General features: G+C 53.6%; 3 protein-coding genes and 1 non-coding gene across 4 annotated transcripts; all 4 read left to right on the top strand.

Moving 5' to 3' along the window:
- Positions 1-2,328: 2,328 nt before the first annotated feature.
- On the top strand, positions 2,329-4,797 carry QC761_702680 (uncharacterized protein; the record flags this gene model as incomplete). The annotated part of the gene is made up of 1 exon (XM_062881850.1): positions 2,329-4,797. The coding sequence occupies one exon, from the start codon at positions 2,329-2,331 to the stop codon at positions 4,795-4,797; it is 2,469 nt and encodes an 822-aa protein (XP_062727962.1).
- Positions 4,798-5,907: 1,110 nt separating this feature from the next.
- Positions 5,908-8,651, top strand: ATG20 (Sorting nexin, cytoplasm-to-vacuole targeting pathway/endosomal sorting). The gene is given in 6 exon segments (XM_062881849.1): positions 5,908-5,956; positions 5,969-6,397; positions 6,570-6,826; positions 6,884-7,150; positions 7,201-8,316; positions 8,375-8,651. 5 exon segments carry the CDS (start codon positions 6,295-6,297, stop codon positions 8,477-8,479), a joined length of 1,848 nt encoding a protein of 615 aa, XP_062727963.1. The 5' UTR covers positions 5,908-5,956; positions 5,969-6,294; the 3' UTR covers positions 8,480-8,651.
- A 549-nt stretch (positions 8,652-9,200) lies between these two features.
- On the top strand, positions 9,201-10,917 carry CEG1 (Dcp1p-Dcp2p decapping enzyme complex alpha subunit). Its single transcript, XM_062881848.1, has 2 exons — positions 9,201-9,600; positions 9,668-10,917. The coding sequence occupies exons 1-2, from the start codon at positions 9,410-9,412 to the stop codon at positions 10,671-10,673; spliced, it is 1,197 nt and encodes a 398-aa protein (XP_062727964.1). The 5' UTR covers positions 9,201-9,409; the 3' UTR covers positions 10,674-10,917.
- A 181-nt stretch (positions 10,918-11,098) lies between these two features.
- On the top strand, positions 11,099-11,181 carry QC761_0103640. Its single transcript has one exon. It is a non-coding gene; the product is annotated as a tRNA-Arg (tRNA).
- The last annotated feature ends 181 nt before the right edge of the window (positions 11,182-11,362 follow it).

Genomic DNA, 11,362 nt, shown 5'->3' on the forward strand with positions numbered 1-11,362 from the left:
TCATTCTCTACCCGGAAGGTAGCTGATAGATAGTGGTGCGAAATAGCATGTGGAGAGTGGGGGTTAGGTGAGCTAAAGTTTCCAACTTGACAGGAACAGGAAGGCATTGGGTTTGTCTCCCCATAGTGAACCCTGGAGCCACAGGGCTGTTCGACCTGCCCAAAGCAGGACTCAAACCAACACCAAGAAGCATCCCGGACATTACCTTGCAAGGAATTCATGCATCACCCAATGGGCCGGCTCCTTCAAAGTCGATCCGCGGCGCAAGCCAAAAACGAAACGCCGATCCGAATATTGCAGAGCGAGCACAATTCGACATGTGTTTGTCAGACCACCGCCATACCTGGTGCTAGAGTAGGCCCTGCTATGGGAACTGGCGATAGCATCACAGTGAAGACAGGACGGGAGTCATGATTGACCAAGCCAGACAGACGATGGACCCCTTCCCCGGAGCTAGAAAAGCCGCTCGTGATCGGGCCGCTGGGTCGATCAGCCGTCTTACCTAGAGTTCCTCGGGAAATCACATTCCTCAAACTCTTCAACCCCGCTCGTCAATACAAGCCAAGGTCTACTATACACCATGGCTTTCGGCCTCATCGCACCTCCTCCGACAGACATGTGAGCTATCGCGGCTTTTGTCTGTTTCAAACATCAACGAGCAGCACATGATGTCGCCGCTGCGACCGCAATGAACATGCGGCAGTCCAAGACTTGCCGGCATACATCTGCTGCACATGCTCGACAGCTCTGGCGAATCAGTTTCACGAGGGCTAAATTTATCGTTACCCTCCCCCGGACCCAGCACGGAAGCTTGCCTACAGAAACAACACGCACGACACGCTGGAGGTTGTATTGTGCCGAGTCTTTAGCATGAGACAAGTCGTCTGAAAGCCGCGCGGAATATCTTTCACACAACTACTGTGAACACACACACCTCTCTGTCCCCTCCCTCCCGTCCGGGCAAACAATGGTCATTCAGATACATCCAGATATCCACCCTCACACCACCGCCGGGCAGTAAGCACCGTGTCGTAGGAGCTGAACAACCCTTCCGTGGTCTTTCTGGACCGCTCTCGCTTCTTTTCGCTTCCGTATATTCAGCATGTCGTCGACCCAGGGACGGCCCATGTGAGCCGTACGCCGACGGCAGTACTGTTAGTTTTATATTGAGCCGTACTGCAACCTTAGCGCATGCTCCTGCTTCTCCCTGCTCCTGTCAGCTGTCACTCAGCATCGCACCCGGGTCCCCAAATACAGGGCCATGCTCTCGAGTTGTCGTTGCTTGATGAATTACATTTAAAAGCTTCGGCCGTTTCCTGATAAGTCGCCCGTTGTCTGAGCAGTCCCGTCCGCCTGCCCAGAGCCCATGCCTCGGCTTATCCCGATGTCTGAGACAACGGAAGGCCACGCTGAAGAGTGCGGGGCCGAAGAAACACACGTCTGGCTTCCAAGTTTCTTCATGGATGAGGGCGTATCTGGAGATGACGATGATCGTCAGTGGATAGGAAACCAGAGAGGCTAACAATCGCCTACGCCGTCGCCGTGATCCTCACCGTTTTGTGGCACAGTCCATGCAACAAACCACCGGCGTTTTTCCCAGCAGGTTCTCGGTCCCTAACGGTGGGTACTAGCAGACACACACCGTCGGGTCGGCGGGGTGCAGCTATCGACACCCTTCACCCTCCACCACCCCTCCCCTGAAAGCTCCAGAATCTTTTGTTGACAGGGAGCCCCCTGGAAAGCGGGACGACGAAGCCACGGCACCCTCGCCATTGGCGCCGCTGGCTCCCAGCAACGCAAGATCCCAAGTGCATTGCGAGGAGCTGCCAGGATGGGAAATCACTCTTGGGTCCCGTCTCTGGAGAATTAATATATGGGGACCCCGGAGCTGTCCACCCCCCACAATTGAGTGGTTTCCGGCTCTCTCTCTCTAAAAATAATACGTCTCCAACTTCCCGACTGCTTTCCCCAGGCGTCGACGTCGACGACTTGTCACTCCTTTCCCGTCACATCGCATTGCATCGTTGTTGGTTTTGCAAACCGCCCTGGACGCATTCCCCCTTCGTCGACGTCTCGCATCACGACTTCGCCACCACCCACTACCATCTCACCACCAAAGCATAACGCATAAACACCCAGTCACAGATCTCCACTCGCTCGCCCATCACCCGCCAATCACCACGGCATATCAACCATTCAGACGAAACCACCAAACAGAGGATCAGGGAGATCGAGAAAGCGCAGAGTCCAACTGATAGACGTCAGTTGACAAGAAAAGTACAGCCGTTGAACCAGAAACCAACAGGAATACCAACACCACCGCCCACCATGCAGATGTGGGCGGTTTCTCAGCTTCCGGTGTACGCGGTCGACAAGAGCTCGGGATCGCGGCAGAAGGCGGACAAGCAGTTGAAGGATGAGAGGACAGAATCAGCGCCGCCGCCACCACCTGTCGTGCTACCAGTCCCGGCTTCCGCTGATGTAACGCCTTGGGATCATGTCGACGTTCCCATGGACCAGAGTCTGGAGAGCTTTCTCGGACCTGCCATCGATGCGCCACCATCACCGGAGAGTATTCGCAGACAGATGCAGCGAGCGTCGGTTCGAGACAAGCATCAAAGCCACTCCTCCGGCTCGTCTTCGTTGCGGTCTCTTACTTCGGCGGATAGGCCTTCGTGGGAGAATGTTCTCGAGGCTAGGACGTTGTCGCGGAAATCATCAGGCCGGTCAACATCGAGCAGCATGCCGTCGAAGGATCGCCCCGAGAGCGTGCAGTTCTTTAGCAAATCGCTTTTCAACCGGAGAGGAAGACTAAGACGCGAAAGCAGCGCCCAGAGCTCGGCAGCAAACTCGGTGTATTCGGGAGAGGGTGGTTCAGAATCTTTGCTCTTGCCTCCTCCTCCGACATCGATGCCTAGTCGGGACTCGAGCATTCCATCCTTGTTCGGGCTGCGTCGTGGTTCAAGAGCGGATACCAACGATGCCTCCCGCAAGATCCAGATCTCCGGTCCCTATAACTTCCAACACGTAACGCATACTCAGAGGGACCACCTGCCCGACCTGCAGCGGACAAATCGACAAGCGTTGGCCTCCGAGTTTTCCCAAGTTCGTGCCTCGCAAGCGCCTCCCACTGGTGCGCTGAAGGGAATCAGGGCGGATGATTTGCATTTCAATGACTTCTCATCCGACTCACTTCCCCTCGGTGACGATGATGGGATGGGGGTTTTGACCGAAGAGTTGGCAAGGAGCACGTTAACCCGACCTCCATCGGGTATCATGAAGCGTTCTCCACGTCGCCTCCTCAAGCGCTCGCAATCGCAAGACCACCTAGGCATGATTCCACCGCCACGTCCCCCAAGGTCTCCCATTGAGAGCAATACACCATATCCCCCTCTTCCACCCCCTCGCGTTTCCAGCCGCATGTCTTCTCGGCACGAGCGGCTCGACTCCATGGATAGGCCAAACACAAGCTTCCGTTACCCCCAGCCGTTCTCACATATCGCGGAGGCTGGGAGCCCGCCACCAACCTCGTCTGGCTATGTTCCTGGGCCAGACATGGGTGTCATTCCCGAGCACATCTCTGCGCACATCAGAAGCCCTTCTGGCGACGCCAACTGGCCGTTGCCCTCCCCGAGCGCCAATGCATCAGAGTTCACCTTGCCGGATGTGCCAGAGGAGGAAGAGAGTGCGTTTGTGGCCAAGAAGTCGCGGGCTAGCGTTGCCAGCAACTCGTCGCTGCGTGGAAGCCAATCGGTGCCGATGCTTAGGGCGTTCTCCATTCGGAACAACGATGACGCTGACCGTCGGGAAAGCCAAGCGTCGGAGACGTTGGGCCGGTTCGATCTGATTGCCGCGCAACGTGCTCTCGAGGCTGTCTTGAACGAGGGCACCGACGGCATCTACAGAGACAACTGGGAGGATGATATCGACTATTGCTACGAGCATGCGGCCGAGGCAGACTGTGATTATGAGTGGCAGCGGCCGTCCTTTGAGCTCAGCCGAGATAGTGCCACGCCCGTAGATGACAATGACCGCCGTATCGACTCTTGCGATGTCTCCCCCACCATGCTTTCAGTGGCGCGGTTCAACGTGCCCGCTTTGAGTCCCGTCAGCCCATTGTCTCCCACTGCTCACGAGGCCGTCACACCAGTCACGGGCCCAACCCCCAGCGCTTCCAACTTTTCGCTTCCCCTGGCCGAGCCAAAGCGTCTGCTTCATGTTAGAAAGCCATCGGATGCGTCAAGCTTCAAAGAGTGCCATGGTTTCACTCTGTCTCCGTCACTCTTGATTCCCATGGATTTCCAGCAGCAAATGCTGGCTTGTGAAGCTGAGGAGGACGAGCACCACGATGTTGCCCTGCGCGACTCGCACCGCTATCGGACGAGTGCCTCCACGACAGGCACCTACGAGAGCGCCCACTCGGGCTTTGGGAAGCACATCTCTGCCGCTTCCACCATGACCGACTTCACGCAGTTGACCCCCAGCACGACCTCATTGGACTTGGATAACTATCCACTGAAGCCAGAGGCATTCCCTACGCTTGAGTCAGGTGCCATGCCGACTCTTCCCGAGTCCAAGGAGGTGACCAGGCCCACCGGTCGCCGTCGGGAGTTCAGGAGCCGCGGCAGCGAGTCGAACCTCTTGCATCTGGCCACCGAGGAGACGTGGCCAGCGAAGACCAAGAACTTCGTGCAAGCCAAGCGTGGGCGCGCAAGAACAACCAGCCTCAGCACCCCCCCTCCTCCTAACCAATATACGCTCTTCCCGTCGGTTCAACTGACGGGGAACCGCATCTAAAACATATCAATATATACCCACACACATATATACGTACACATACCTCTTCAAGAATGTATCACCAAGTACCTCGTCCGACACCAGAGATTACCATCGCAGCGGTCTCTGCCACCACATTTTTCTTTGTCTTGTCATATTACTGTTATACTACCAAGCATTTCGTGAGCGGATTGAATCATAGAGTTGGGTTTTGTTTGGATCTTGTTTGGCTCATCATCATTCAGGCTGGGCAGGGAAGAGAAAAAAGGAGTTTACCTGTTTGGGGGAGGCGATCTGTTGTCACATCTACCTACCTCGCTTTTTCTTATCTGTATCTTTCGCTCTCTCATTTAACATCTCTTTTGTTTTGGTTCGGTTTGGAAGAGAAAAAACTCGGAATGTCCCATCGAACTACGAGGGGAGTGCGGGCTCAGACGGCCCATCTGTTTTCTTTATTTGGTCATATTTCTTTTCTTTCTGTCTTCATCATCGTCATTTCCATCAAGAAGGGCAAAGGGGGTATATGGTGGTTGCATATGGGAATGTGCTGGCGGACAGCAAAGAGGGCGGTACCCTTCTGCTTGTTTCCCAGTGTGTTCATACCCCAGCGGCAGGAAGGGGAGAGCATGGAATGGTTGGAATGATGAGATGACGGGTATGACGACAATTACTTTGGAAAGGGAAAACCTGTACAGGGGAAGTGGCGGAAAAGAAAGCCAAACAGATAAAGCCCTGTGCTGGAGAAGTGGCATGGCAAGAATGATTAGGGGAAAGGGGTTGAAATAGTTACCGATTTTGCCCGTTCATCTTTGTCTTCATACTTGGCTTCTGCTTCTTGTGGTTTCGTTCTTGGAGGGAAAGGGAGCATAGAGGTGTATCTAATCAGCCTCATACTTGAACATGAAACAGAAATTTGAAAACAAAACAGTTGAAAAGGGAACGTGATGCATGACATCATTGTAGCTTGAATGAAGCTGCAACACTAACTACCTACCTAGGTACCTGCCTTATGCACTAATAAAGCAGTGATGCTGCGTGAACTGATCTTGATGCTTATGTAACCCTGGGTGAGAGGGTTCGGGTGGTGAGGTGGAGCTTGCGTCGTCATATTCTTGGCAGGCTCTGGGCTGTGCCTCACATCGCTCCAAGCTTGTGTTCGGCCCACCCTCCACCATAACCACTACCACCACCACCACCACCACCACCACCACTGTACTCCTCGGTAGCAGCCACACGCAGCCCTTAACACATTTGACTTCTGCTGTCTTTGCATGAAAAACGCCGACAAAATCATCTCTGAGCCTTTTGTGAACACGTCTTGTCCATAACCACCACCTCGTGCCCCCCTGCTCAACTGTCGCAAACCTCCACGATCAATCCCTGCCTCGTCTGCCCCGCAGACAAGTAGCTGTTGGCTTTCGCAGTGCTGTGATCCCGGCGAGCTTGCGCCAGCTGCCCTTTTACGTTGCCCACCACCCTTCTCATCCCTTCCAGCACCGCAGTGCGTGACGCCGAGCCATGTGGAACGACGATGAAGACAATAACCCCTACGGCGGAAGCTTTGAGCGCCGGGACTCGTTTGCTTCCTCCGCCAACGCTTCGTCCCCTATCACCCGAGATTGTAAGTAGTACTGCTCTTGCTTCCACCACCTCCGACCCAGCCCTCCTGCCATGCTGCTGCCCTTTACTGCCATGCGAGAACTTCGAGATGGTGGGCCTTACCGACCTCGAGGATATCTCCCTCGAGTCACCGAGAAGCAGTACTGATGATAGTTCCGACTGGGTGATGATAGATCGATACGACCCCCCACAGACGCCATCTTCGACCGGCGATGAAGCTCCTCCACACCACGAGCATAGCGATCTAGAGAGCGATGAGGAGGATTATGGCCGTGATCAGGACGAGCTTGTGCCACGGCGGAAACCGGGGGGTTATGATAGTCGGGTGGAACAGATGCTTTATGAGCATCCGGATATGCCTATTCTGATCACAGAGGCGGGGAAGAGCTCGGAGAATGGGAGATATATCGTTTATACCATCAAGACTGGGGTGAGTTTTGGTCCAAGCTGTGCTGGGAGCATTGGCATTACTAACATTTGCCTATAGGAGCTTATAGTGCGCCGACGATACTCGGAATTTGCCTCCCTGAGAGATGCCCTCACGAGACTACACCCAACACTTATTATTCCGCCAATTCCAGAGAAGCACACCATGGCTGACTATGCCGCCAATCCTACCAATGCGAAGCAAGACCATCAAATAATCGACTTGAGAAAACGCATGCTGGCCGTTTTCTTGAACCGCTGCAGACGTATGGATCAAGTTCGCACAGATGGCGTTTGGTGGCGGTTTCTTGATCCCAATTCCAGCTGGGTAGGCAATTGGTGCGTTCAAACATGAGCACGTGCTAACAAGTATCGTAGAACGAGGTCCTGAACTCGCACCCTGTAGCTTCGATTCCCAAGTCTATCATGAAGGCACCACCACTTGATCCCGCTAACCCGACTCCTGGGCATAACTATCTCCCAGTACCAGCCAGCTCGGCCAAGCTCCGCACTGGTCCAGCTACGTCTGCGGATGGTTCAACTGGTGCTCAGCCATTTGCGCGTTTCCCGCCAGAGAACGCCAACTTGAGCGAGCAGGAGCTTGATCCTTACTTTTTGGCCTTTGAAGCCTCCATCAAGGAACTCGAAACTCTGCTTACAGGACCGATGGAGAAGGTCAATAGGCGAACACTGGCCCATTTGTCCTCTTTGGCAATGGATCTGCAGGAACTGGGTGCTAAATTCAATGCCTTTGCACTTTCGGACACAAACTCGCCGCTGGACCTATCAATTGAGAGAATAGGCCAAGCAGCGGACTCGTCTTACATCGCCACGGAAGAGCTGGCGAACTCTCTGGGGGCCAGCTTTGCTGAGCCCATGCGGGAGAATGCACAGTTTGCGGGAGTGATTCGTAGTGTGCTGAGATACAGGGTGTTGAAGAGGGTACAACAGGACATGACTACGGACGAGCTCAACAAGAAACGCGCGCTTCTGGATCAGCTGGAGCGCAGCGAGGCGGAAGCCAGGAGGATTGACCAGTACCTGAGCAGCAGCCAGCAGATCCAGCCTCCGAGACGATCGACCAGCACAAGAGAGCCCCAATCACAGCACCGTCGTGACGGCAGCAACGAAGACACGGCGTCGATTGATTCTGATTTTCCCCCTACTCATGCGGACATCGCGGCGGCACCATCTGCCAAGATTGGAGCGCCAGAGCGAGCCACGCCGGCCCCGGGCCATAAGAAGGCACCGAGCAGCGGGATCTCTATTACGAACAAGATCTTTGGTCCGTTGCGCCATGCTGTCCAGGGTGTGGTGGACGCGGATCCGGAGAGGACGAGAAGGGACATGATTGGGAAGACGAGGGAGTCAATTCAGCAGCTGGAGCAGGCTCAGGTGGCGTCTGCACAGGATGTCAAGGATGCTAGCGCGAGTGTGCTGAAGGATCTGAAGAGGTTTCAGAAGGAGAAGGAAGATGATTTGAAGCGGTATATGGTGAGCGTCTTTTGTCTCTCTGGGCAGGGTATGGTCGTGGTGCTAATGACATTTGTAGCTTGCGTATGCAAAGAGCCAAATCGAGTGGGCCAAGAAGAACAAAGAGACGTGGGAGGAGGCCAAGGTTGAGGTGGACAAGATTGATGAGTCTTGGGTGCGGTAGGTGAAGGGAAAGAAGAGGACAGGAATCGGGAAAGGGAAGGAAAAGGAACTACAGATGATGCGCTGGCCAAGAAGGTTGGGGCGACGGCGCTTTAATGTATTGTATGGACTGCCAGGGTTTGGTAGAGCAGAGTTATGAATCAAGACTTGCGGTGCATTACTGCCATATTTCAGGCATCGGTGCTAAGGGGTGTCAAGGAGTTTGTAGACTGTAGTGAGTTTGTCAGGTAGGTTTCTTTTTTTCTTCGCCCCGTCACAAGACGAGACCTGAGATCCAGCAAGTTATTTTGAGGACATAGCTGAGGACATGGCTGAGGACATGTTTGGAGTTGGAGATAGATTATGAATGACATCCGCCAGGCCAAGGAACAAGTACTGCGACGCAAGTATAGGTGTAAAAAGATAGTGAAGAGGCGTCGAAGGATGAAGGATAGGCCTTTGGAATTATTAAAGGTGCATCAAAAGATAGTCAACAAGTCTTGAAAATGCTTTGTTAAGTTCAAGGCATAAGACTATCTTGAAATGCATGTTAATTATCCTCAAGCACTGTAGACCATCTTTAAACTCCTTCCCATTATCATTCAGCGCATATTCACTATCCTTCAATGCTATGTGTACACCTCAACTCTCTTGTCCTCGCCAACCCAAACTGAGAACCTCAACGACCGGCCCCCGCCCCACCTTTTCTTAGCGCGTTTCTGGCAGGGGCCCCGGTGATAAGATAAAGCCATCCATTCACCCATTCCACCCACCTCCCTACAACCTGTGGTCGCATACAAGTACCTCCTCCCGTCTCAAAAGAAAAGGAAGTTTTAACGCAAGCAACGAACAACTCTCCCTCCCTCGCCTCAGTTTCTCACGACGCGGCGGCGCAGAACGAATACCTTTGACGACGAAAGCCTACCTTCTATTACGCGACGACGAGCGAGCGATGAGCACCATGCGCGACGACGCAGGACCCATAACCGACATATCCAAGCCCGGGGTGAAGCTCGACCACGAGTTTGTCCGGGGGCTGAGGCAGGATGTAGCACGGTTGCTGGGGAGGACGAACGACAAGTTCCCGGGAGCGCAGCCAGTTAGTTTTGCGAGGAGGCATATGGAGGAGTTGAGGAAGGAGGAGTAAGTCGTCCATGCATCCTGTGAGGTTGAATACTGACGGTTTGGGGGGGGGGGTTTGGTTGTTTAGTTATTACGTCTGCGAAAAGTCTGACGGGATCCGGTATCTGCTATATCTCACCCAGGACGACCACGGACACGCATGCCACTACTTGATCGACCGAAAGAATGATTACTGGTACATGGAGAAGAGAAACTTGCATTTCCCTCTCCCGAACGCGAGTCCGGCAGAGTTTCACGTCGACACGTTGATTGATGGGGAGCTGGTCTTTGACAAGGTCCCCGGGGGAGGGAAGGAGCCGAAATTCTTGGTTTTTGACCTTTTGTGTCTGGACGGCAAGGCGGATTTGCTTAGTAAATCGCTTGACAAGCGGCTGGGGTACTTTAAGGAGCATGTGATGAAGCCGTACAAGAAATTGTTTACGGAGTTCCCGCAGGAGCTCCCGTTCCAGGCTTTCAAGGTGGAGATGAAGGAGATGCAGTTTAGCTATGGGATCGAGATGATGTTTCGGGAGGTGCTGCCGAAGCTGAAGCATGAGAATGACGGGTTGATTTTTACGTGCCGGACGACGCCGTATCAGTTTGGGACTGATCCGCACATTTTGAAGTGGAAGGCGCCGCATGACAACACGGTGGATTTTAGGTTGCGGTTGGTTTTTCCTACTGTTGAGCCGGATGAGGAGGAACGGGCGGAGGGGATTACGAAACCGTTTGTGGATTATGATAGTCTGCCGGAGGCGAGGTTGTTGGTTTTTAAGGGGAGTGAGAGGGGGCAGCCGCAGTATGAGGAGTTTGGGGAGGGGCTGCATTTGAGTGAGGACGAGTGGGAGGAGCTGAAGAGCTGGGGGGATCCGTTGCAGAATAGGGTGGTGGAGTGCTGCTTGGATGAGGAGAGGAGGTGGAGGTTGTATAGGTTTCGGGATGACAAGGCGGAGGCGAACCATGTTAGCACTGTTAGGAGTGTGTTGGATAGTATCAAGGATGGGGTGGGGGAGCAGGAGTTGATTGGGGCTGCGAAGGGGATCAAGGATGGGTGGAAGGCGAGGCAGCAAGGGGGTGGGGGTTATGGGCATTGATTTTGAGAGAGACGGAAAAGGGGTTATTTGGAGTTTTTTTTTTTTTGGAGGCATGTTAGAGCTTCCACGGAAGCATTTTTGGGTTTCTGTAACAGTAGCTGGCGAGGGAGCTATGGATTGAGATACCTGGCGCGCGTAGTAATTGGAATGAGGATTACATCTTGACTCCATGATTAGGGGACTTTGGAGCTGTGAGCTACGTTCCGTGTCGCATAGCAGCAGGACCTAAAAAATGATGAGATAGAAATTGTTGGCAGCTGTTGGAGAGCTTGCCGAAACTGTTTCCAGAGCCAAGCAAGATGTCATGTCTACTTCAGCTCGGTAACATTTCGCAATTCAGGAGACAAAAAATAAGCCAGCTATCCAGTTCCAGATCGCTCAACTTGAAAGAGTTGTGGTGATACGAAATTGGCAAAAGGAAAGTCCGACCCACGCGCGACTCGAACGCGCAATCTTCAGAGCGATTTCACAACCGAAATCTGACGCCTTACCATTTGGCCAGCGGGCCGTTGAACTTGTGATATTGTGGCGAGCGAAACTTGGCACCATGATTGACACTAATTTGTAGATCCTTCGCTGTTTGCGACCATTCACTGGACAACACATTTCCCCTCCTTCCTTTCTTGGAGCTTCTGCTGTGGGCAGCGATGCCAACTCTATTTGTAGCCGCAGGAAACCCTTCTCCAGGT

Source organism: Podospora bellae-mahoneyi, chromosome 7 (assembly GCF_035222275.1).
Source record: "Podospora bellae-mahoneyi strain CBS 112042 chromosome 7, whole genome shotgun sequence".
Classification (NCBI taxonomy): domain Eukaryota; kingdom Fungi; phylum Ascomycota; class Sordariomycetes; order Sordariales; family Podosporaceae; genus Podospora; species Podospora bellae-mahoneyi.

What these genes read in the sequence shown, in the direction of transcription:
- ATG20 (XM_062881849.1), top strand. Translation starts at nt 6,295, where the DNA reads ATGTGGAACGACGATGAAGACAATAACCCCTACGGCGGAAGCTTTGAG. An exon ending in GTCCCCTATCACCCGAGATT is followed by an intron (nt 6,398 to 6,569) that starts GTAAGTAGTACT and finishes GGGTGATGATAG; the next exon opens with ATCGATACGACCCCCCACAG. An exon ending in TTTATACCATCAAGACTGGG is followed by an intron (nt 6,827 to 6,883) that starts GTGAGTTTTGGT and finishes ATTTGCCTATAG; the next exon opens with GAGCTTATAGTGCGCCGACG.
- CEG1 (XM_062881848.1), top strand. Translation starts at nt 9,410, where the DNA reads ATGAGCACCATGCGCGACGACGCAGGACCCATAACCGACATATCCAAG. An exon ending in GAGGAGTTGAGGAAGGAGGA is followed by an intron (nt 9,601 to 9,667) that starts GTAAGTCGTCCA and finishes TTGGTTGTTTAG; the next exon opens with TTATTACGTCTGCGAAAAGT.